General features: G+C 37.7%; 1 protein-coding gene across 6 annotated transcripts in view; it reads right to left on the bottom strand.

The window, feature by feature from the left end:
* Positions 1-25719, bottom strand: part of ARHGAP20 (Rho GTPase activating protein 20) — a 109080-nt gene that overhangs the window by 8471 nt on the left and 74890 nt on the right. For 5 of the 6 annotated variants that reach the window (XM_066247177.1, XM_066247170.1, XM_066247152.1 and 2 more), the window contains 7 exons: positions 23378-23455; positions 21046-21112; positions 18850-19038; positions 14015-14193; positions 12497-12658; positions 8793-8902; positions 944-1133 (listed from right to left, as the gene is read on the bottom strand). In XM_066247177.1, the coding sequence (XP_066103274.1) occupies positions 944-1133; positions 8793-8902; positions 12497-12658; positions 14015-14193; positions 18850-19038; positions 21046-21112; positions 23378-23455 (975 nt within the window). Of the gene's footprint in view, positions 1-943; positions 1134-8792; positions 8903-12496; positions 12659-14014; positions 14194-18849; positions 19039-21045; positions 21113-23377; positions 23456-25397; positions 25449-25719 lie in introns of those variants that run through there. The other variant, XM_066247193.1, reaches the window with a different exon arrangement.

Here is a 25719-nt window from a genome sequence, read left to right as displayed (position 1 = left end):
TAAGAGGTGGAGTCAAGTTTTTATTGTGGCCTTGGCCTAATGCTAACATTTTATACCTATGGCTCTGTCTTTAAAATTAGGGTAGTTTTAAGTATTCTCTACAGAGTATTTGGGGTGAAGAAATATACTTTATTATTACCCTTCATTAAATAAACCATCATTAAATAAAGACTTATGAAATCTATTTCTTATGCAGAAGGTTGCTGTGACAAGCTTGGGAAGAGGGCATCCTCTGTGGGTTTGCTGTGAAGGAGAAAGGCAGCTGGAGAGAAAACTTGCGTTTTGCCTGACTGGTCTCTGCCTCCGCACTTCCTTCCCTCAGGCTCCCTAACTGGAGTTGCTTGGGGAAGAGGTAACACTTCACTGGGAACTTTGTGCCTCTACTGACAGGTACTGATATCTTTCCACAGTTTCCCTGCCCCAATAGCTGAGGCAAAGGAGCAGCCAGAATAGTGGGAACAAAGGGAATTAATATCCCCAAACCCTATATTAAATGCCAGACACTACGGGAGTGTGATTTCAAGTCAGCACTGTGTGATCTAGGTATCACCACCTTCATTTTCAGATGAGTACCTGGGTCAGTGTAACTAATTTGCCCCAGACTGTACATTTGGGAAGTGGTAGGGCTGAAAATGGAACCTTGGTTTATTTAACTTCAAAGTCCTTGTTTCTTTTTAAAACCATTTCAACTGCTTTCTTATCACTCTATAGTTTAAGGCACTCATAGTTTTTGCCCCTTTAAAGGATTAAGAAAGAAACCCAACTGCTAGCACTTTTCTGCTTAAGAGATCACTTTTCTATAGTCTACCAGGATAGCATAAAATAATTAATGAACTCAAATTTCTGCTATTTAAGAAAATGTCTTTTAGAATTAATACCCTGAAATTTAGGTTCCAACTGGGGACTCAGTTCCCCAGGGCATAAAAATGAAAATCTTCATTACCTTTTTTGTAAATTCATTTTCTAGCTCTGGGCTGGAGGAAGTAGGAGGCCAAAGAATGCTTGGAGCAATGCACACCGCTAAATTAAATGCAGTCATCTGATTGGATGAGGAATGCTGCTCAATGTTGTGTAACACCCCAAAAAGGTACCTTAGAAGAACAACATGGGCTCTTGGAAGCTGATCTAACAGCCTAAAGACAGAAAAAAACAATGTATTGTTTAAGCAAGATATTTCATAAAAAATTAGTATAAATAGTCAACCCTCGCTTTCCATGGGTTCCCCATGTGAAGCAAGATTTCAATACGGACGCGCGAGAGTTTCCATTAATATGGTACCATGCAGAGTGAGGACCGCTGGTACAGAGGGAGAGAAAAGAAGCGCTGGGGATTGAGTTACTTTGTACATTGTCTTCACAACACAATGAACATGTAAAAGAATTCAGAAAAAAGGCTCATAAAAAATGCTACCTGAGCCCTGGCCGGTTGGCTCAGTGGTAGAGCATCGGCCTGGCGTACAGGAGTCCTGGGTTCGATTCCCTGCCAGGGCACACAGGAGAAGCACCCATCTGCTTCTCCACCCCTCCCCCTCTTCTTCCTCTCTGTCTCTCTCTTCCCCTCCCTCAGCTGAGGCTCCATTGGAGCAAAGTTGGCCCGGGCGCTGAGAAAGGCTCCATGGCCTCTGCCTCAGGCGCTAGAATGGCTCTGGTTGCAACAGAGCAATGCCCCAGATGGGCAGAGCATCGCCCCCTGGTGGGCACGCCAGGTGGATTCTGGTCGGGCGCACGTGGGAGTCTGTCTGACTGCCTCCCCGTTTCCAGCTTCAGAAAAATGCAAAAATAAAAAAAAAATGCTACCTGAAATATTTACCTGAAACTAATATAATGTATTTTAACTTAGGCAAATCCTATAATATTTCAGAATATTCTCAACCAACCCCTCCAAAAACTGTCTGATGAAACAACTATTAAAGTGCTCCTTTAATGCAATAGCAACACAGGAATTGTGTCTTTTGAGGGGAACCCAAACTTTAGTTAAGATCACCAGGTCCATTCTGAGAACCTATGTTCTGCGCCACTAGTTTCCAAAGTCACTCTGTCCCAAATTTTGTATCACTGGTATCGCTTTCACATATAAGTCAAGCTTATCATAGTCTATTTCCTATTGTTCTTATTTTGTAATTGACAAGAGACTGTAAAATTATCATTCACTAAAAATGATTTTTACTGTTGTCCAGAAAACATATACAGGAGGTCCTTGGGTTATGACAGTCTTGACATATAATGTTTCGAGTTTACACATTCACTCCCATAAAAATGTTAAAATATTGAGATGTGAGTGTTCCAGTTTACACCATTAGTGTTGTCCTATGGACTACATAGGAGAACTAGTTTGGTTGCACGTGGCGGAAGAATACATAGTGTATAGTATAGTATAGTATACTATGGCTGTTTCCTTTTTCTGTGGTTTAGTTGTGTTTTTATGTTCTAGTCTAGACGATGATTTTACAACTGTGTTAGGATAGGTAAGTGATTTAGGCTGGGATGTGTTTTGACTTACACCAAAATTCGGGTTACGCCACTGTTGTAGGAATGGAACTGTGCCGTAACCCGAGGACCCTCTGTATGTTGATATTCTTAGTTGTTGCTTTTTTTTTAAACAAGAATCTGCAACCAAGATGAGAAAATTAGGTAGTTTGATTCCTGTTGCAAAAAACAAGAGTGAGGCATTTCTTAGTACAGTGAATTTACAATGAATGTAGTTCTGTAGAGACAAATGATGAAAGATATTGAAATGGAGCAAGAGATTACTGAGTGTGTTCAATGGAAAGTAAGACAGTAGCATACTTTTCTATTATCTGATTTATGGAGGCCTGAAGGCCTATGAGCTAACTTTACAAACTCTGTAAGTTGTAGATAACTAATAGTGTACCTAACACTTGCCCATAGGATTAAAAATTCTGTCCAGTAAAGAAACAAATGATTTATTTGTGGTCTTCCCCGGTATACCCATCAATGCCCCAATAGAGAAAGCCAGTTTTGCATCTATTTGTAAATTGATTTCCACATTATTTTTTATAGATATATGTGTTTATTTTTTTAATTTTTTTTAATTTTAACTTATTGTGTTAACATGGATTCAAGTGTCCCACTCAATATAACACCCTCTCCCCCCAACCCCATGTCCCCCTTTACACCCTGTTTTTACCCTCCCCCTAACTCCCTTCCCCCATTCCTTTTGAGATTTGCTGTCCTGTTATATGTATCTATGTGTTATGTATACATAATTTCACTAATTGCTTCACCTTTTCTGATCCCATCCCCTCATCCCCCTTCCCTCTGACTGCTGTCCCTCTGCTCCCTGTGATCCCACCTCGGCTTCTATTCCGTTCCTCGGTTTACTTTGTTCATTAGATTCCACATATAAGTGAGATCATATGATATTTGTCTTTCTCAGCCTGGCTTACTTCATTTAGCATAATAATCTCCAGGTCCATTCATGCCATTGCAAAAGGTAAGATTTTCTTCTTTTTCATGACTGCATAGTATTCTATTGTGTATATGTACTATAGCTTTTTTATCCACTCATCCACTGATGGACACTTGGGCTGTTTCCAGATCTTAGTTATTGTAAACAATGCTGCAATAAACATGGGGGTGCATATCTTTTTTTGAATCAATGATTCGGTATTCTTAGGATATATTCCTAATAGTGGGATAGCTGGGTCAAAAGGCAGTTCCATTTTTAATTTTTTGAGGAAATGCCATACTGTTCTTCACAATGGCTGCACAAGTCTGCATTCCCACTAGCAGTGCAGGAGGGTTCCCTTTTCTCCGCACCCTCACCAGCACTTATTATGTGTTGTTTTGCTAATTAGCACCATTCTGACAGGTGTGAGGTGTATCTCATTGTGGTTTTAATTTGCATTTCTCTGATGATTAGTGATGTTAAACATTTTTTCATATGCCTACTGGCCATCTATATGTCCTCTTTGGGGAAGTGTCTATTCAGTTCTTTTGCCCATTTTTTAATTGGATTGCTTACCTTCCTGGTGTTGAGTTTTACAAGTTCTTTAAAAATTTTGGTTATTAACCCCTTATCAGACATATTGGTGAAAATATTCTCCCACTGTGTGGGTTATCTTTTTTATTTTGTTAATGGTGTCTTTTGGTGTACAAAAGTTTTTAGTTTGATGTAGTCCAATTTTTTATCTTGTCCTTTATTTCACTTGCACATGGAGATAAATTGGCAAAATTATTGCTATCAGAGATATTGAAGAGTTTACTGCCTATGTTTTCTTCCAAGATGTTTATGGTTTTGTGACTTACATTTAAGTCTCTTATCCATTTTGAGTTTATTTTCATGAATGGTGTAAGTTAGTGGTCTAGTTTTATTTTTTTGCATGTATCTGTCCAATTTTCCCAACACCATTTATTAAAGAGACTACCTTTTCTCCATTGTATGCTCTTACCTCCTTTGTCTAATATCAATTGACCATAATAAAGGCATGATTTTATTTCTGGGTTCTCTGTTCTGTTTCATTGATCTGTATGCCTGTTCTTATGCCAGTACCAAGCTGTTCTGATTACAATGGCCTTGTAGTATAACTTGATATCAGGAAGTGTGATACCAGCCACTTTATTCTTCATTTTCAAGATTGCTGAGGCGATTCGTGTTCTTTTTTGGTTCCATATAAGTTTTTAGAATATTTGTTCTATATCTCTGAAGTATGCCATCAGCATTTTAATAGGAACTGACATTGCTTTGGGTAATATAGACATTTTAATGATGTTTATTTTTCCTATCCCTGAACACAGTATATGCTTCCACTTGTTTGTAATTTCCTTGATTCTTTTTTCTTATCTTATAATTTTCCAAGTACAAGACTTTTACCTCCTTGGTTAAATTTACTCCTAGGTACTTTTTTTGATGTTGTAATAGAGGACTGTTTCCTTAATTTTTCTTTCAGACTATTTATTATTGGTGTATAAAAATGTCACTGATTTCTGAATATTAATTTTATACCCTGTCACCTTGCCAAATTCATTTATCAGGTCAAGTAGTTTTTTGACTGAAACTGTAGTTTTTTTTTCTATGTTCAGTATCATGTCATGAGAAAATGATAGTTTTATTTCTTCTTTTCCAGTTTAGGTGCCTTTTCTTTCTTCTTTTTGCCTGATTGTTGTGGCTAGGACTTCCAGAACTATGTTGAATAAGAATGGTGAAAGGGGGCACCCCTGCCTTGTTCCTGATCTTAAGGGGATTGCTTTTAATTTTTGCCTATTGAGTATAATGTTGGCTGTGGTTTATCATAGATGGCCTTTATTATGTTGAGGTATGTTTCCTGTATTCCCACTTTGCTGAGAGTTTTGATCATAAGTGGATGCTGGATTTTATCAAATGCTTTTCCTGCACCTATTGATATAATCATGTGATTTTTATCCTTCCTTTTGTTTATGTGATGAATCACATTTATTGATTCGTAAATGTTGTACCAGTCTTGTCTTCCCAGATTGAATCCCACTTGATCATGATGTATGATTATTTTAATGTGTTACTGGATTCAGTTTGCTAATATTTTCTCAAGAAGTTTTGCATCTATATTTATCAGGGATATTGGCCTATAGTTTTCCTTCTTTTTGGTGTATATACATGGTTTTAGAATGAGATAATGCTTGCTTCATAAAAGGAGCTTGAAAGTTTTCCCTCTTCTTAAATTTTTTGAAATAGCTTGAGAAGGATAGGTGTTAGTTCTTCTTTGATAGTTTGGTAAAATTTGCCTGTGAAGCCTCTGGTCCAGGACTTTTGTATCCTGGGAGCCTTTTGATAACTGTTTCAATTTAATTTGTTGTAATTGGTCTGTTTTCATTTTCTGACTTTTACAGATTGAGTTTTGGAAGACTGTATGTTTCTAGGAATTTATCCATTTCACCTAGGTTGTCCAATTTTTTGGCATATAGATCTTCATAGTATTTTCTTACAATCCTTTGTATTTCTTCGGTGTCAGCTGTTACTTCTCCACTTTCATTTCTAATTTTATCTATTTGAGTCTTTTTTTTCTTGATGAGCCTGGTTAAAGGTTCGTCAGTCTTGTTTACCTTTTCAAGAAACCAGCTCTTCGTTTCATTGATCTTTTGTATTTTTTTTAGCCTCCATGTCATTTATTTCTGCTCTGATCTTTATTATTTCTTTTGTTCTACTTCTTCTGAGCTTTATTTGTTGTTCTTTTTCTAATTCTTTTTGATACAGGGTTAAGTTGTTTATTTGAACCTTATATAGCTTCTTAAGGTATGCCTGTAATGCTATGAACTTCCCTCTCAGGACTGCTTTTGCTGTGTCCCATAAATTTTGAGCTGTTATATGTTCATTTTCATTTGTTTCAAGGAAATTTTTGATTTCTTCCTTGATTTCGTTGTTAACCCATTCATTATTCAATAACATCCTTTTAGCCTCCAAGTGTTTGCATGTTTTTCAGTTTTTCCATTGTAGTTAATTTCTAGTTTTATGACATTGTGATCAGAGAAGATGCTTGATATGATTTCAGACTTCTTAAATTTGAGACTTGTTTGTGTCCTAACATTTGGTCTATCCTAGAGAATGTACCATGAAGTACTTGAAAAGAATCTATATTTTGCTGCTTTGGGGTGAATGGTTCTAAAGATATCTATTAAATCCAGTTGATATAATGTGTCATTTAAGGCTGTTTCTTTGTTAATTTTCTGTCTCCATTGATGTTAGTGGGGTATTAAAATCCCCTACTATTATAGTATTGCTGTCGATCTTGCCCTTTCTGTCCATTAAGATCTGCTTTGTATATTTAGGTGCTCCTATATTAGATGCATAAATATTTACAGTGGTTATATCCTCCTGTTGGATTGCTCCCTTTATCATTATGTAGCGCCTTCTTTATCTTTTACTATAGCCTTTGTTTTAAAGTCTATTTTGTCAAATATAAGTATTTCTACCCCAGTTTTTTTTCATTTCCATCGCATAAAATACTTTTTTCCATACCTTCACTTTCAGTTTATGTATCATTTGTTCTGAGGTGGGTCCCTTGTAGACATCATATGTATGGTTCCTGTTTTCTTTTCCACGCAGCTACCCAATGACTTCTGATTGGATCATTTAATTCATTTACATTTAAGGTTATTATTGATATGTACTTGTTTATTGCCATTTTATTATTTAAATCTACAATCCTCTTTTTCTCAATTTCTTTTTTTTTCCTTTGGTCTTTTCACAGCAGGCCCGTTAACATTTCTTGCAGTACTAGTTTGGTTGTAATGAATTCCTTGAGTCTTCTTTTGTCTAGGAAGTTTTTTATTTCTCCTTCAATTTTAAACGATAGCCTTGCTAGATAAGGTAGTCTTGGTTGTAGGCTCTTGCTTTGTATCACGTTGAGTATTTCTTGCCAATCCCTTCTGGCCTCAAATGTTTCTGTTGAGAAGCTGGATATCATGCTTATGGGGGGCTCCTCTGTAGGTAATTAACTGCTTTTCTCTAGCATCTTTTCTTATTCTTTCTTTGTCTCTTAACTTTGGCATTTTAATTATGATGTGTCTTGATGTAGGCCTCCTTGGGTTCCTTTTTAATGGGACTCTCTGTGCTTCATTTCTGCATTTTTGATTCAATTAGGTAAGTTGTGGTAGTTTGAAATCTCCTCTGAACTGAGTGCAACATCACTCATTAATTAATAATTTAAGTTAAATCTCTTACATGTATTCATTTTATATTTGTAAAAGACTCAGAATATTACTTATTTTTTTTAGAAAAATCAAACTTTAACAGAATTTAAAGTTTTAGACAATGAGCCACGGTATAGAATCTTATCTTCACTATCTCTGAATGGAATCCACCAAACCATAATGGAAACAGGGATAGTATTTTGTTACAAGCTTTTGATTCCTGGTGTCTTCAAAAGTTGTACTACTTTTTTCTATTGATAAGAGATGTCTATAAATAGCAATGTATATATAGTGATGGACGAGACTTGACTTGGGGTGGTGAACAGACAATGCAATTTACAGATGATATGTTGTAGAATTGTGCGCCTGAAACATGCATAACTTTATTAACCAATGTCACCCAATAAATTCTATTAAAAATAGCAGTGTATAGATAATAATTTATATTTTAAAGTTGCTCAAGAAAAAGCTCACTAAATAAGCATATGAAAAAAATGACATCAGGATTGTGGATTTTCCAGTAACTATAAGTATTGCTTTTTTTAAAATAAAGAAAATAATGGACATTTCTTTCCTATTCTCTTATAATGCTAGAAATATTGAGGGATATGGTCGGTTAGTTCTGCCAGCAGCTTCCCTTTGCATGAGTATGGACAATGCATTCCTTGTCATCGGACTGAAACTGTGCAACTTTCTTTTTCCTTGACATTTTCTAAGAGCTAACTGCCTCTCTGCAGAGCTCCCCACAATGCCCTCCCCCACATCTCTGTTACAGCACTGATTAAAATACACCATAGTTGTAATTCTTGCTTATCTATGTGCTCCCTCCTGGAGGGAGGACATGTTCTATGAATTTAGTTCTCACTGAGATACATAATAGTCTGGTTAAATAGTTACCAAAATTAAGATCACCAATTGTAGTTTGGGCATATAGTATTAGCAATTGGTCTAATGGGTTACAACTCCTCTCAGAAGGTGTACAATGGTCAAGTATGCCATGTGAATAAGATTAGGGAGAAAACAATAACACTGACAGTAGCTAGCATAAATCTATTTTTAAACTAGTCCCCATGGATATGACATTTACAGTCATCATAACTTTAATAGACAAGCTTAGAAAATGTGTTTCCATAAGTTTTTGAGACATGACCAAATTAGAATAATTACCTTTGAATTGTATTTATTTTCTCTTCATCATTTCCTTGATCCATTACACTGACCCAGTGATCATAGAGATCTGATGAAAAAATACTTCCGGGAATATTTCGTAGAAAATCCTTACATAAAGGGAAAAATAAATATTTTAAATCATTGTCTTTGTGCTAAATATGTATTGGAGAAATTAGGAAACATTTTGTTGAAAAGTTCAGTTAAGTCCTCTTTGTAATACACAGATCTGTGCCAACTCTCCATTAATGTGTATACGTAGAAATACACACTTTGATTTTTTCCTAACAAAAATCAGAAATAGCTGGAGTCAGTTAGAGTGGGAAAAATACAGGACAATCTGTTTATGTACAGGTTAGCAAACTAGTACTCTGTGACAGAGCTTGGCAAATCATCTTAAATCCCCTTTCCCCTCTCAAATCACCAGTTCAAAGAAATGCACCAAGACATTTGTGAGGTTCATAAGGTTGTAATCTGTTATCCAATCATTATATACATATTTACTCAGTGGGATGTCCCTGTTATTTTCAAACTTTATATTCCAGTGATATTGGTGAACAATTCCATCTTCTAGAGATAATTAGAGTTTCTTCCCGTATGTCCCATAAAAGGGTTCTTACTATCTGGGGGGAAAATGCTATCCAGGCAATGGCTCCGCTCTGGGAGCCTGGGGCAACCCCTCCCCCCATGCCTGATGTACACTGAATAACAGGTCCCCAGCACATGATCCCTTCTGGCCTTCCAGAGCCTATTCTGCTGAAACCACTGGTGGGGCTGGGTGTGTTGAAACCAGACTATATATAGCACAAGCAGTACATGGCCAAGGGTCCTTGTTGTTTGACCTTTGTTTATAAAAAGCTTAAAAATAAACTGAATAAATGAAAAGAAAAAGTTTGGTTCTGGTCCTGGGTTCATTTCTGTATTAAGCCAACTCTTTTTGTTGCTTTTGTCATGGGATTAGCAAGGATAACTTGCAAAGTCTGATCTCTACCTTGGTAAAGTTTAGGCAGAGAAAACTCAACTTCATGTCTAAGCAGTATACCCATGGCTGGCCATCATTTTGCAAGTTCCTGCTTAGAACCTGGAAATAGGAGAAAGCTGCAATTGAGCAATTTAAACATTGCTGGAAAACCAAATCAGCGACTTTACCAGTGTGTTTTACAAAAAGCAACGCACAACTTCTTAGTTACATGTCATGCTAATATTACTAATATGAAAGCTGTGATACCTCACTGTTACAGTTAGCTGATTACACGTGTGTCTTTCCCACTAGCTTGTGAGCTCCTCCAGGGCACAGGCCACCCTCACTCATATACTTCACTGCCAAGCACAGGCCCAGACATGGTGGTCAGTACTGAACTGTTGCTGTATGTCAATATAAACAAATATTAATGAGGGACAAGAGAAGGACAACTGACTATAATTCAAATTCTAAAATAATTTTTAAAACCTCATTGTAGTGTGTCTCCTACAATAATACAATTTTTTTAAAATAGTAGTTAACAAGTAGGAAGAAGACTGATTCTTCCTGTTGTATTATATCTTTCTCGGTTTTATTATAGCTTTTTCTGTTATTACATCTTCTAGTAGAAAGAGACATGAATACTTGTGATTCAGATTTGTCTTTACAAAAGTTACCTCTTTTTGTATTGAATTTTCATAATTCCAAACTAATTTTAGTTGCTGCACCTATTTTAAAAGTCAGATTTAAAAGAGGCAAAATCTGTTATTTCAGTGTGGCAATGACAATAGCTCTCTTTTTAAATCTCAATGGAAATATACTCCGTCTTGAAGAAAAACACCCATTAAAATTTAAATGTACACTTGAAAGATAATAGGTCATAACATCACAATGAACTCTCCACAGCTGGAATAACATGTTACGAAATGCAACCACCATCACAGCTGAGAAAGGATTTGGGGGCAGGTTCTGAACTACAGTCGCCAGCTCCCAGCACTGCACAGAAAGCCTCCTCCCCTCCAAACCAGAGCCCAGGGCACCAGCAGAACTACCAAGTACATCTGAGATGAGATTCTTTCAGGATTAAAAATGAACTTTCCCCCAAAGGTCTCAGAGATCAAAGTTACAGTGTCTCAAGCAAAAATTGAGCTTATATTTAAGCAAAACCAGCATAAGTAAAAAATTAAAGTACCACCTCTAAATAGTCTTAAAAACAAGAAACAAAAGCTCAAAATATGTTGGCAAAAGGTGTCTACTTTCCTGCAACTACTTGGAAGAAATGAGAATAAAATGCAGTTAAAACTTCAACTTCTTATAACCTGGTTAAGCAGAATTTTCAATCATTTGGATCAGTTTTTGCCTTTTGCTTATTATTGTATAAGTAATATTTCTGAAATTTAAAAAACAATTGAACTCTTCTGGAATTATACATTTTTTTGTAATGGACTCAACAATTTAGCACAAAATTTTAAGAAGTGTATGCTATGAAGAATAGCATAGTAAGGAACATTTTCTAAAACATAGGCTTTAATTTCTTAAATTAATAGATGGGATAAAGCCTAATTATATGATTAAGAAGAAGAAAAATACATTGTGTGTCTCTCTCCTCGACATATATCTGCCTGAGCATACCATATATATCTTTATTGTATGCCTGATTGAAGAGTAATCACAAACCCTGTGCAAAACAGATTAGACGACCCTAGCTCTAGCTCTCCAGTTCTTCTAACACTTAATTGCACAAGCCCAGAGCATGGGTTGTTTAAGAGCAGACATGCCCATTTAGCAAGGAACATCTGATTGTGCATTAGGTCATGAAGTAAGATTCTGTAAGCAGTTGACCATCCAGCAGGAGTAGGGATATGCAAGAATCTTCCTCACCATGTTTTCCTGAATTTGGTGTTTACGCTCCACACCCTGGGATGCAGGCTGGGGCCCTGTCTCTATCCCTGGCATGGTACACGCCCACCCTGCTGGGAGATGGGAGCCGCAGCTGCATGCGGAAGGTCTGCCGAAGCTATTTCTAGGGTCAAAAGCTCTGCTAAAAGCTGGTTTTGACTCTATGTTTTCCAAACATCTGAAGCATTTTCAAGAATGTGGGAGGAGAACATTTTGGAAGAGCTCTAACCCAACTACGGATGTGACTCAAGTAACCATGGGGTGAGGGCAAGAACCATAAAGAATGTCAACGTGGGAAGGGTTTTTATAAGATAAGGCCCAGACACTGCAGTCACTCCGATTCCACTTTTACTTTAAAAAAGTACTAATGAAATTTTCAGTGGTTTCACAGAGCAATTTTTTGTTTCAGTTGTTAGGTAAATGTTTGTTCGTTATGGTCAACTTCATTTTCAAAGTTTACTAAAGTTAGTTTTGAAAAATTTGCCTTTATTAGGAAGGTAGTGAGATTGTGAGGAAATCATAGTCAGTTATGTTTGTTTTGGTTGATGTGCTGTGTTTTATTTTAAATTTAACAACAGGTTTTTGCATGTAGCAGAAGTGAAGACGACGACAGTGGTGTGGGATAAAAAAATTTTAAAAGGATGTCAGATGTGTCATATCACTGGTGGTGGCTTTTAAAGGGCAACCTTGACTTTGTGAAGTTTTGTGGATTTTTTTTAAACACTTTTTAGATTCTAAATCTATTATTGCTCTTTGCAGATGGGGATAATGTCATATTGAAAGAAACCAGTTGTTTTTCTCTGAAGCTACACCATGGAGTAGATGAGGAGAGAACTTTTCCTACCTTTAGAACAGATGCTATCACAAAAATAGATTCACAGTCTAGCTGTACTTCAACTCCAGAATTCATTTTCTCTTTCAGCTCTCTGCAAGATTTCACATTGGCTGACTGTCTGAAGATGCCTTTAGTGAAGGGTCCTTTTTGATTAAGAAAAAAAAGCATATCCTATGGGGAAGCAAAGAAAACAAATGGCACTTTACACAATGAAGCACTATTTCGGCTGCCACGGGCTGGGGCGTACTAGGGAAAGAGCTGAGGGTGGGGAGGGATAGATGCTAGAAGATTTAAAGTCATTTTATTTTTTGGTATCTCTAAGTCATTTTGTTTTTTAATTCAACATCTAAAAAACATTCCACTTTGAACACTTGTTTTAATAAGACTGTCTTGTTTTAGTGAACCAATGGTCACTTTAAAATCAAATTTCTCTGACTGCTGCTCCAAGGTTTCGTTAACTGGCCGCCTCTGTCTCCCTGAGCTTTCCCCGTTATTCTCTAATACAAAACTTTTCCCTAAATACAGAAATTTATTGTCAAACTCATTTTCCATTTCCTTGCCTTCCTTTATATGCATCTTCATATTTCATTCTACTTCCTGTATTTACTGCCTTCTTTTAAAATCAGGCTAAAAACATCTCATTCCGTTCCACTCTGGTCAGTATTTCATTGTGCTTTCTTTCAAGCTGCATGTCCTTGGCTTGCAGTGAAGGGAAGGAATGGGTGTTAGAGACAAGCAACCCACGGGATTTGTAATCTAGTTATAGCACACTTACTGTGATTTTGGGTAAACGTGAGGCTTTAAAAAAATTGTAAAGTAGGGATGATAATAATGATAATTATGGTAACTACCCCCTAATTCTGTTGTTCAGGGAAAGCCATAAAGTGGCTAGGCTAGTATCTGGCACTTACAGTTGTGCAATATACCATAAAATGCCACACATCTAGTGTGGCACTTAGAGGATAGTGGATGCTCAATAAATATTGCTTAACCATGATCATTTGCTATATCAGTTGGAGACAAGACCAATGCAGTGGTTTTCATCTGAACCATTCTATACAAGAAACATAACTAAATGCCACAGGATGTATTTTTATGCATAAACACCTGAACTATAAATAAAACACATATAAGATTTTTAAAAAGCATAAGATTGAGTAGTCTCTGCTGCTAAAGTGATTAAAGGAGACGTTCAGAATGACGTAGAACTCAAGAAAGAAGTGAGAGTCCTGTGGGGGATAATGTGAATTCTCTGCCCACCAAGCAAATTCTCATTTATTTGAGCAGGCTTACTGGCTCTTTCCTGAGACAGGTGGAATAAGTGACCTCTTCCTATTATGTTTAATGTATGAGTCTGTAATAGCTTAATCAGATTTTTATTCTTTGAAGTAATAATAGTACTGATTCTTAGCTAAAGCCAGTAGTATCTATAATATTTTCATTTAGGGGATTAGATTTACTTCCTAGAACTCTCTCCTTTCCTCAACCTCCTTTCCCACCGATGTTACAGGTCCGCATGAGACTTACCAGGACAGGTTTGGGCACATTATCATTCTCACAAACATTTGGCAGAGACACTCCAAAGAGCTGTCCTGGCATAGGAGATGTTGGTGACATGGACAGGTTATCCAGGTGCATGCTAGAACCCCGCCAAAAGGCCCAATTTATGATTGATCTTCTCCTTTTAAATGTCTTCTGACCCGAATCTAAGGAAGAAGTGAAGTAGAAAAACTAGTTAATTCAACTGTATTTCTACAGTTTCCATTTTACATTATGCTTATTACTATGGCTCAAAGAGCAAAAGTGCTTGCAGATGTCATTTGTTACTATTAGTTCAATCTATGAAATTCATTGTAATATTTTATAAATTAAGAAAGAATCAAATTTTGGGGTTAAATTTCTATCCATTTTTGGAACATTACTTGTTTGTTGCATGAGTTTTGACACTGAATGTTCAAAGGTGGAAGACAGTGTCACTTATTATACTGTAACAAAGCAAAAAGTGTTTTATACCTATATATATATTGACCCATTTTAAAGATGAGACTAGGCACATAAAAAGTTGGAGATTAAATTAGACTACAATTAAATAGTAAAAAATAGAAGGAGGAGAAGAGGGAAAGAGACAGAGGGAGGATGGAGAGGAGGAGAAGGAGGGGGAGGGGGTAGAGGAGGAGGGGTAGGAGGAAGAAGGGGAGAAGGATAAAGAGGAGGAGGAGGAGGGTGAAAAAGAGGAGGAGAGGGAGAAGGAGGGAGGAGGAGGGGAGGAAGAGAAGAGTGGTCACCATTAAGAGGTTCTCTTGAAACAAAGAAAGCGGTATTGCCTGCTGTCCCACTCTACTACTGAGAAAGGAAGCTAGTGTCCTACATCTGCCCCCTTTCTTTCCAACCGCAGTGTCTTTCATGTATCTTTTGGTTCCCAACTTAAAAAAGCCTTAAGGCAGCATGGATAGTTGCAAACATGAATGGGACTTGCCGTTGCCACGGTGAAATTGATAGGCTAATGGGGAATAAGACTGGTGATGGTGGGAAGCAGCAAGTATGTGAATAAATAAAGTGCATAAGGGAGGAGCAAAGTAGCAAAGGCACGCAGAGAACAATAAAGCACGTCTACTGGATGGACAGGAAGCGTGATCCGGGAGGCATTTGCATTTCCTTTGGATTTCAAATGAACAAGATCTTAGCAGAGCATCCATCACCCTGTCTCGCATTTAATGAGTAAGCACTCAATAAATCATTCTTAAACAATAATTGAATTGAGAGATTTAGGTGGAAAAAGATAAAAAGACAGTATAAAAAAATAGGCAGATGAGGTCAATCATGAATCATGATTTTGTGATGTCAGCTGTCTCTAATTTTAACATGAAAATTGATGGATGTACACAGAGCTCTTTAAGGATCCTTTCCTACCTTTCTGCCACTCTCTCCTGTCCCATAGCCTCAATACCTATCCACAGATTAAAAAAAAAGAAGCCTGCCTGAAGGCATTAAAGAGCTCCAAAAGAAGGGGAATATTTGAGGTAAAAGTTTGACACTTGGAAAAAGAGAATGGCATGGCACCCGGAAGCTTTCCATTGTTACAGCTTTCACCCGAGGATGGACCCCAGGTGCTGGGGTGACTAAAATTTGGAGAGAAACCTGCATTCTCTCTCACTGGCTTGAAGAACTAGAGAATAGAGAAGGAGGTAGCCACACAGCTGGAAAGTGAGGAAGGGAAACCCTAGAAGGGAAAAACTAGTGGGGGCCCCAAACATCATGTATAAAATTCTGCCCAAATCTCTGCTAACCCCTGAAGCACCCATGCATGTGGCAGATTCCAAACAGCTTGTCGTGAAGGTTGCCTGAACTGAGACGTGAGAAGACAGAAGCCTCTGGTGGCACCCACAGAGGGTTTACTCCATCCTCCCCAGGAAGGGTGCATGGCACCTCCCTGGGGAAGGCCATGCTGGCACTGACTGTTGGCCATGGAAGGCGCTGACAGCCAGACAAACTGCCAGGGCTGATGTTTAACTGCCCAGCGCTCCCTGACAGTGGGGTGCTGACAGAGTCGGGCTCTCCAGGGAGGGGGACATGGTCAGCGCTATCAAATGCTCATTTCAAAGAAATGCTTTATTTCCTCAGAATAATCAAATTAAACCAAATACTAAAATAAACCAAGTTGTGGGAGGATACACAAATCAGTAACATTTTACAGAATGGCCTTCAGACCATCATCCCCCTTTGGCTTCCTCAGTACACATAACTGGAGCATCAATGTGCTCACTCCCACCATTAGAGGCCTTAGGTTTTAGACTCCTGGTTGTGACACTTATTGGGTAAGTTGCTTCACCTCTTCACTCAACTTTAAAATGAGAATGCTGTTAGCTACCTCTCAAAGGCTTACTGAGGGGGTTCCGTAGGATAATGCGTGAAAAGTACTACTTCGCCCAGGGCATGGCTCACAGTGATCATGATCAAAGCTGCTAAGACACCAATCTTCTGCCCACAAAGAGGACCATCTCCCCACATCCACTCTCCACTTGGAGTCACAGCCTTTGGAGGTATGCAGACAGGAAGAACTACCAGACTCTGCTTAGCTAAAGCACTTTCTTTCTGCCCTGATGTTTCCCACCTATTCTATTTTGACAAAACAGAAAAGGAAACTAAACCCATTCTTAAATCCAGGAGGGCCTTTCAGTATGTCCATTTGTGAAAATGCTTGTTTTACGTATGTGATTGTGCATGTTGAGCAGCTGTACTCAGTTGTTTCTTCACATTTAACCTGGTTTTATTATCTCTAAAACTATCAGATTTATTTGATTTTTTAGTTTTCATGTGCTTTGTAGGAAGACTGCTTTATCATAAAGTAGTTATATACCCAGCCATCCTATGAATACAGACAGAGGCTAAAGTAGAAATTGAGTACTGGACTGTATTATAAAAAGTTTCAGCTGTAGCCATGCCTCTTGTGATGAGCTGAAGTTCCCTCTAGGACTGAGAAAAAAAAATTCATTAGAGTTTACTTTCTTGAAGAGCTTTTAATGTATAGCTCTTACCTTCTAAATGTCAAAGGCTGACAAAAATCATGCTATTGCTATTAAAAATACAAGAGTGATGGAAATGTAGAGCAAACTAAATTCACGTAAATCTAACTTTCCTAAACTATCCTGGCAAGACTCAGCTAGTGCTTCTTCATGCTTAAGGTAGAGACCTAAACATTAGAAATTACAATTCTTAAAAGTTTATGCTTACAGGATAATAATCACAACTAAACCTTATTTAGAAATTCTATTCTAGACAAATAACTCCAAATTAAAAATACCACCCCCCAGAGAAGGAAGTAGGTATGAAAGAACACTAGAATGATTAGGCAAATACTGTAGGTAGAAGAAAAAGTTGTGTCCCGTATTTTACCGTCTACATAAAAATCCAGTTCCATCAGCCCCGGGTCTGAAGAGACATGGAAGCTGAGCCAGCAGTGGGTGCAGAGGGGAAGTTCAGTTCAGTTCAGAACCTGTGGAGCTACTTCAGACTATTCCCAGAAAGATCCCACTCCAGCCCCGGAATTCTGCCCCACTCAAGTTTTCCCATACAGGTGTGCTGCGCCACTCAATCTTCCATTTGCCTTCTTTGTTCTATATACTGGACTCAGTAAGCCTTGCTCTATGACTTCCCAGGCCTTATGCAAGTTCACAGTCTGATGACAGATGTAAACAAATCGTCATAAGGTAATTTTTTATGTGTTATACTGGAGATGTAAAAACTGTTCTAGAGACACAGAAAAGGGGGGCACTACCTGTCTGAAGGATCAAAGATCTTCTGAAAGTCAGATTTTTAATTGAACCTTTACACTGTTTCACCAGGGACCAGCTGCCCCTAGGCTAAGTTACAGTGGTCTAGGTTGCAGGGATGGCCTTCTGAGAGATCTAATGCTACTGTTTTCAGTGTAATTCTACAATATTTAGTAATTTTCCCCACACTGAGGAAGAAATTTAAAAAACAGACTGGGGATAACTATGCTCACCTATGATTAATTTGGAGAACTGATTAGATCATCTATGATTAATTTGGATAACTGATTAGCTGGTTGGCTCAGTGTGGATGTTCTGGGTTCAATTCCTAGTCAGGGCACACAGGAGAAGTGACCATCTGCTTCTCTACCCTCCCCTCCTTTCTCTCACCCTTCTCCTCCCGCAGCAATGGCTTGATCGATTTCAGCAGAGTGTGTTGACTCCTGGCTCTGAGCATGGATCTGCAGAGCCTCTGCCTCAAGCGCTAAAAATAGCTCAGTTGCAAACATCCAGCATCAGCTCTAGAAGAGGGTTGCTGGGTGGATGTGGGTCAGGGTACATGTGGGAGTCTGTCTCTCTGCCTCTTCTTCTCTCACTTAAATAAAAAAAAAGGATAACTGAGATGGTTTCCTTAAGCTAACTTGTGAAAGCCTCCTTCAGAAATGGAGATACAAAGTTAAGTCTTTATTCTGGTTGTGGCTCTTATGATTCTTGACTCCTGCTTATTGGTCACATTCATTAAAATAAAATAAGTAAATAAAATACTGCCATGTATTTACAAAGATGCCATTGAGGCACCTGCAGCATTGCCTTGTGCCTCAGACTCTGCAGTGTCCGTAAGGTTAAAGGGGAGAGTAATAGTGAAGAAAGAGGAAACAGACTGTAGTGCTCACTATGTAAGTGAGTCACACCTACTGCTGATTTATGAAACAATCTTCGAAAACTTTCTTTTCAAAACACTTAGCAAATTCAAATGAAAAAAAATACCTCATCTGGCAGAAAGTCTAGATCTTTGCTTTTGCACAAACTTTGTTTTCAGGAATAAAAACTTTTGCTAAAAAAAAACTCTATGAAGAAAGAAAAGCAACTCACCATTCAGCTGCGGGGCCGCCGCCAGGCGGCTGGGCTTCAGGGTGAACTGGCATTGTGACTCCCGGGGCAGCTGTTCCATGAGGAAGGGCTCCTGGAGGTTGGAAGGGCTGGTGGAGTCCTTTGATTCCCGTGTCAGGAGTGCGGTATCTCGAAGGTGGCTCATTTTAATTCCATAGGGATATTCATGCCCTACACAAAGAAAGATCTGTAGACTTCAGGCTGTACTGTGAGCAAGTGTGCTACATGCTGGAATGTAGTACAGTTTGTTCCCGGGACTTGGGACTTTTGGTATAAAGTATCCTTTTGTTGACTGAATGATCACCACACACACTCTTGCAGTTGGAGATCACTGCAGAATGCAGGTGACCCTACTACAGTAGTTTTATGGGGGTGGGGGAGAGGGGAAAAAAGCTAATCTTTGAAGAATATCTTATTTGGAAAATACAGATTGGTTTGTGAGTTACACAGTGTTGATGTTTCCTATGTTTGCATCTAAGGATATTTAAGGGTATTCCACTTTTCCTGTTAATATCAACTGTATCTGTGAATCTTCAAATCCTTGACCTCTCTCAGGCTCAAATACATGACTTAAAATATTTGCCTTACCCATCACACAGTATTATAAGGATCCTATAGGTAAAAATGAGAGAAAAGGCCCTGGCCAGGTAGCTCAGTTGGGTAGAGTGTTGTCCTGATATTCCAAGGTTGTGGGGTTGATCCCTGGTCAGGGCACACACAAGAATCAACCAATGAATGCAGAAATAAGTGAAACAAATTATTGTTTCTCTCTTTCTCTCTCCCTCCCTTCCTTTCTCCCTAAAAAGTCAACAAATAGCCTGACCAGGTGGTGGTGCAATGGATAGAGCATCGACCTGGTATGCTGAGCACCCAGGTTTGAAATACCAAAGTCACTGGCTTGAGCATGGGCTCATCTGCTTGAATGTGGAGGTCACTGGATTGAATGTGTGATCATAGAAATAAACTCACGGTCGCTGGCTTGAGCCCAAAGGTCACTGGCTTGGCTGGAGACCCCCGGAAAAGGCACATATGAGAAAGCAATCAATGAACAATTAAAGTGATGCAACTATGAGCTGATGCTTCTCATTTCTCTCCCTTCCTGTTTGTCTCACTTAAAAAAAATCAATAAATAAAAATTAAAGATAGAGGAAAATTTACATTTCTCTTTCTAACTATATATATCATTAACTGCTTGAGTGAAGAAATATTATGTGTCTAGCACAGAGAAAATGCTTGGTAGATATTTATTTATTGAGGTTTTCTTTCTTTTGTATTTTTTTAGAGAGAGAGGGGAGAGAGAGAGAACGTGGGGCAGGTGCAGGAAGCATTAACTTGTAGTTGCTTCTCATCTGCGCCTTGACTGGGCAAGCCCAGGATTTGAACCGGCAACCTCAGCATTCTAGGTCGACGCTTTATTTGCTGTGCCACTACAGGTCAGAATATAAAGGTCTACCGGAAAGTTCTGTCCGTTTTTGGAATAAAACAAAATACAAATTCTTCTGACTTAATTCATGCGGCACCCATCTTGAATATTTCCACACCAATCCTATCTTCCGAATACGGTCTGAAATGGTTTGCTGAGCTGAATTAAGCCTTTCTGCGATGTCCGATGTTGTCAGAAAAGGATCTTGCTCCAACATGGTCTTAACAACATCGTCATCGATCAAAGATGGTCGCCCAGAACGTGGATTATCAGAAAGGTCTAAACCACCTGTTCTGAATTTTTCAAACCATCTTCTGCATGTCCTATCAGAAACTGTACCTTCACCAAACACTTTCAATAAATTTCTACATGCTTCTGTAGCATTTCTTCCTTGTTGAAATTCATAAAAATACAGTGGCATAAATGAACTTTATCAGTAGCCATGGGTTCACTATCGCTTCACACATAAGACTAACGTGAATCAACTTTGTTTTAGTTAATTTGCTACATCAGTATGTATACATTAAGTGATAAAAATAGAGAGGCACACATGTGCCAAATAAACGTGCTTACGTGTCGAAACTTGTGATAGAAACGGACAGAACTTTCTGGTAGACCTTATATATTAAATGAATAAATTTTATATGATATTTAATAGTTAATAGTGTTCAAGCTTAGCACTATATGACCAATGCTCATTTAGCATTATAATTAAAATACAATTAATCCTCTCTTAGATCTTCACAGAAACTTACCAATAAGTGGATATGGTGCCTCTTCTTTGCCAGAATTAACCCATAACTGGTAATCTTTCTCAGAGCCCTTGGAAATAAAAGAATTAACAATAATTCTTTCATGTTTGGTAACTGAATAAAGACACATATTTTGAAATTTTTTGTTTTGCATAAAGAAAAAGGAAACTATATACATATAACAATATATAAATATTTTCAGATTCATTGGCAGTGGTTATAGTTTTTGAAGATGACAGTGCTGATTCCTACAACCCTTCTCCTCTCTCTCCAATTCCCAGCAGAGTCCTCAGGAGTCCTGCCCTTTTCTTCAAGTGATGGCTACAAATCCAAGAACTGCAAGGGAATCAGATCCTCACTATTACGGGTAGCCCATGGAATGAGCAACCACAAAGGAAGAGAAACTTTCTGGTTTTCTAAAAGACTAATGTCATCTTTAGAGTATTGAGTTCTGCTATATCTCCAGACTTCTCAGAGAACACAGGACTTAATCTCCAATATGTCCCGGTAAAGACAGCCTTGTTGTCCAGGAAGCCACAAATACTTGTGTCTGTGATGAAAAATTAAGAATCTCAAAGGCAGGCTATTAGCTCAGTTGCTTCTGAGCAGAAGAGTGACCAGAGGCTTTGGGGACCTAGGTAGCTGGCACAGTCTATACTGGCTTTATTTTGGGCAAGTTCAGTTCTGGGGACAGAAAGGACAACAATTCTCTCTAGAGAATAGGTCTAGTGAGGGAAAACAATGGAATTGTTCATTCCCAGCACTACTCAGAATTCTACTTCAAAGAAATAACACTAAATTACACAAACTTTGCTGTATCCTCTAGGAGAGGAAAAAGCAAAAATGTTTTAAATTTAGCCAGAAAGACTGGCAATATTAATATTCTTGTCATCTTCTGAGTACAAATCATGGCCCTGACCTTATAATAGAGGGTAGTGGTTGTGAAGAATACCTTTCCCTACCCTCCTCCAGTCTATTCGTCATTTCCTTCCTTGCTTTTTAAGACAATTTATTGCAAATAGAAAGAGCAATCTAATAAAAAATTCTTTCTTTTTTTGGTAGTATCTGAAAACACTGTAATAATCTCATAGAACAGTAAACATTATTATACTGAATAGAACCATTTTTGGTCTGAGAGGATGGATTACTTTATCCAAAGGAAAAGCATAAATAAGAAAATGAGTCATGTCTTAATTAATCTCCCTTCTTTCCCCTTAAAGACCAATCTTTCAAGACACAATTTATAAGCTTAGAAATCAATTTAGAGGCGCCTTCTTTACTCAATGCATATAAACTCAGTTACATCTTAAATATATTATTAAATTTAAAGAAATTAGATTCCTTATTCTAAGTTTTGGTTGCCCTGAGTTTTTAAAGGCTTACTACAGCCTTGTGTAAAGGAAAATATAAACACAGTAAGACTATGACACATATTAACACATATGGTTAATCTATAGTAACACTGGGTTTTTACAGAGAATCTCTCTCAAGAAATGGTGTTGGTCAAGTACTTCCCTTTGTTTCCATTCTTCTGACAATCACTCCCTTTCACACAGCTACCCATTGTCCAGTGTTTATATACTGACAGGGAGGAGACGAGGAGAACCTCCCGATTCTCTCTTCCCTGCCTCATCCTCAAATATTCCAATCTTATCCATTAATAACATTTCAGAAACTTGTCTTTGCCCCATAAAACAGAAAGAAGCTAAAAGTATAACGAGAAAATTTGGTGATGTACACTAAAGCTCCTTAAATCCAAGATCTAATTCAGAGCTTGTTTTTTAATTTACCTTTGGACCTGCAGCCAGCAAATTCGGTTTCTAGCTACGTGTTCTTTATGTAAAAATGATACTATAGAGCAAATCTTTCAGCGTTCTCCATGCTAAGACTATTTGAATCTTGGGAAGATAAGGATACTTAGGTAAGGGGGAAGAACCGGGAGAGGTTATGCAGAAAGAACAGTCACATAGTGATAAGTAGGAAAGGAAAAGGAGGTTAAAATGTTCTTATTAAGGATCTTATACCAAAAAAACTCCCCAACTGTATATGTATATAGCATATGTAATAAAACACAGGTTATTTTATTAGCACTTTAAAATGAGAGTCTAATCTTAGGCTTTTCAGTTTACACAGGTTTTAAAATAGAAGTAGAAGAACAGCACCCAATTCTAAACTAATAGTAAAGCTTTACTGTCCTCATTTTCAACATTTTTGGGAACAAAATAAGACTTTTGTATCTGTAATAATCAGCTGTCTTATGATGGAAATGATAACATTTACATGAACCTAAAGTATTGAAGTTTGTTAATTAAGAATATCTACTGGAGTAACTTACAGTTATCCCTAGCATTGGTAGAGACATGTTAATAACTTCATTTGCTGTATCCGAATTCATTATTGTTATGGTTTTAGACTGTAGGGGAAAAAAAAGAAACACAGCTATAAGTAAAAAAATTTAAAACAGGTGAACAACTAATTATTGTCAAATGATTATTTATGATTATTTAAAGGCAAATCTTGATTTCAAGTACTGACAGAGTAAAGCATATGACTTAATGAGAACACAAACCCTTGATTATAATTTACTTGCATTCCATTATTATTCTGACTTGTAATAGAACAGCTATTTCTCTTAAAATAAAGAATATGTGGCTTACAAATCTATGACTGCAAGCAAGCAAGAAAGAGAGTAAATGTATTTCAGAGCAAGTACACGCACCACCCTCCCAACCAAAAGAAACCAGTGAGGTGGCCCCTGCATCATCTCCACGATTGCATCTCCACGATGAAACACGTAATAGCAGAGGGAGAGAGCTGGGACACCTTCTACTTCTTCCTGAGTACTGGTTTTCATAGTGGGGCTTTTTATTTCTTTCCCTGGTGAAAAGTCAGTTTAAGTAAAATCAAAATAAGAACTGGTTATTAAAAACATTTAAAATTTTAAAAAATTTAACAACTATTCATTGAGCACTTTCTGTATGTCAGGCACTGTGGGTACTGACATTTTCTTTCTTTCTTTTTTTTGAGAGAGAGAGAGAGAAAGTGCAGGGGGCAGCAGGAAGCATCAACTCATAGTAGTTGCATCTCATATGTGCCTGGACCCGGCAAGCCCAGGGCTTCAAACCAGCAACCTCAGCATTACAGGTTGACACTATATCCACTGTGCCACCATGTACTGACACTTTCATTGTTGAAATCTGTAGAGGCTTTAAAACCAATGAGTCTAGCAAAAAGGACTGAAAATTTTAGAAAGCTATATTCTATTACCAACTCTGCCTCTGAATAGAGTTATCTATGATAGGTCTGTGCTAAACAATACATTGAGAACTACTTCTTAAAAATAGACAGTTTGCAACAAACAAAAGGGAGTAACAAGATTTTGAGATAGCTATAGTGTTCATAGAATTCCAAGGCATTAAGACAATATTCTATACTATCAAAAAAGAAATAGTTGCTATGCATATATATTTTACATATTATTATCAGATAAATCAGGAATTAAGGCTGTGTCCTTGACAGGGCTTAAATGGCACATATAAGTAGCATAAATAAAAAGAAATTGATATAAAACCAAAAATGATATAAAAGTAAAGCTAAGTGAAATCCACTGATAACTCATTACTTATTCCTCCATTACGGTATTTCTTCCTTTATGAACCACCTGACATGACAAATTGTCTCTTAATGTTGTCTGTTTACTAATTTCAAATTGTAACTCCAAGGATTATGCACAAGTGTTTCAGAACCCAACAGGGAGGGCTAGAACACCCAGCCCAGAGTCTGTCTTTCACTAGCAGGAAAGATGCTGTATATATTGGGTTTTAACTTGAGATATAATTTCATGAAAGGCTTCTGCTTCTTTAAAAAAAAAGTTTGTAAATCCCTCCATTTAATTTAAAGAAACTCTCTCATGAAGTGAGGAATCTATCTTGTAATACTAATAATCACTCACAAGGTGTCTGGTTTCTAAGATGATTTTCCTTAATATTAGGCATGTATGTTCAAAACAGTTATTATGGGATGTGTATTTTTCCGTGCATGCCTCTCTGGTAGACGAAACAAATGAATTTCATCAGATAGTGCTCTTTGGGGTTAGTAAACAAATAAAACAGACAAAACTGAAAATGTGGCTTTTTTTTTCCATATTAGCAGAATACACTGACAGGTTATATAACTAAAGGCCAATGATAAAGAATGTTTCCCATGAATGTACTCCTATTTGGGGGATCACTCTTCTTGGAAGCAGGGCTCCCTGAAAGGAGACTCCTGCCATGAAGTAGCTTCAGACAGCAAAGGAAGAGTGTGTCATATTATCGTTGATTTAACCAGGGTACTAGTAATAAAAACCACAGCACCTCACCACATCACGTGTCTTCTCTTCCAAAATGAGTGGAATACCAGTCCTTTCTCAAGCACACACTTCCCCTACATTGAAAGTGTTAAAAAAAAGTTCAAGGGATTTTCCATGAAAACCTTGAATGTAACCAACTGCCACAAAACCAGCAGAAAGAGTGGTGTATTTTTTTTTTATTTTGTTTTTTGCTACTTTGATGCAGGAGAGCTCTGTAGTCTTTGTACTGTAACAATCGGAGTATTTCCCTCAAGCAGTAACATCTGGCACTCAAGTCAGAATATTTGCATAGCTTTTGCTTTTGGCCCAAACACAACTGTTTGGAT

This window comes from Saccopteryx bilineata, chromosome 1, assembly GCF_036850765.1.
Source record: "Saccopteryx bilineata isolate mSacBil1 chromosome 1, mSacBil1_pri_phased_curated, whole genome shotgun sequence".
In the NCBI taxonomy this organism is placed as follows: Eukaryota; Metazoa; Chordata; class Mammalia; order Chiroptera; family Emballonuridae; genus Saccopteryx; species Saccopteryx bilineata.
The sequence above is the reverse complement of the archived record's forward strand: the minus strand, read 5'-3'. Positions and strand labels throughout refer to the sequence as shown.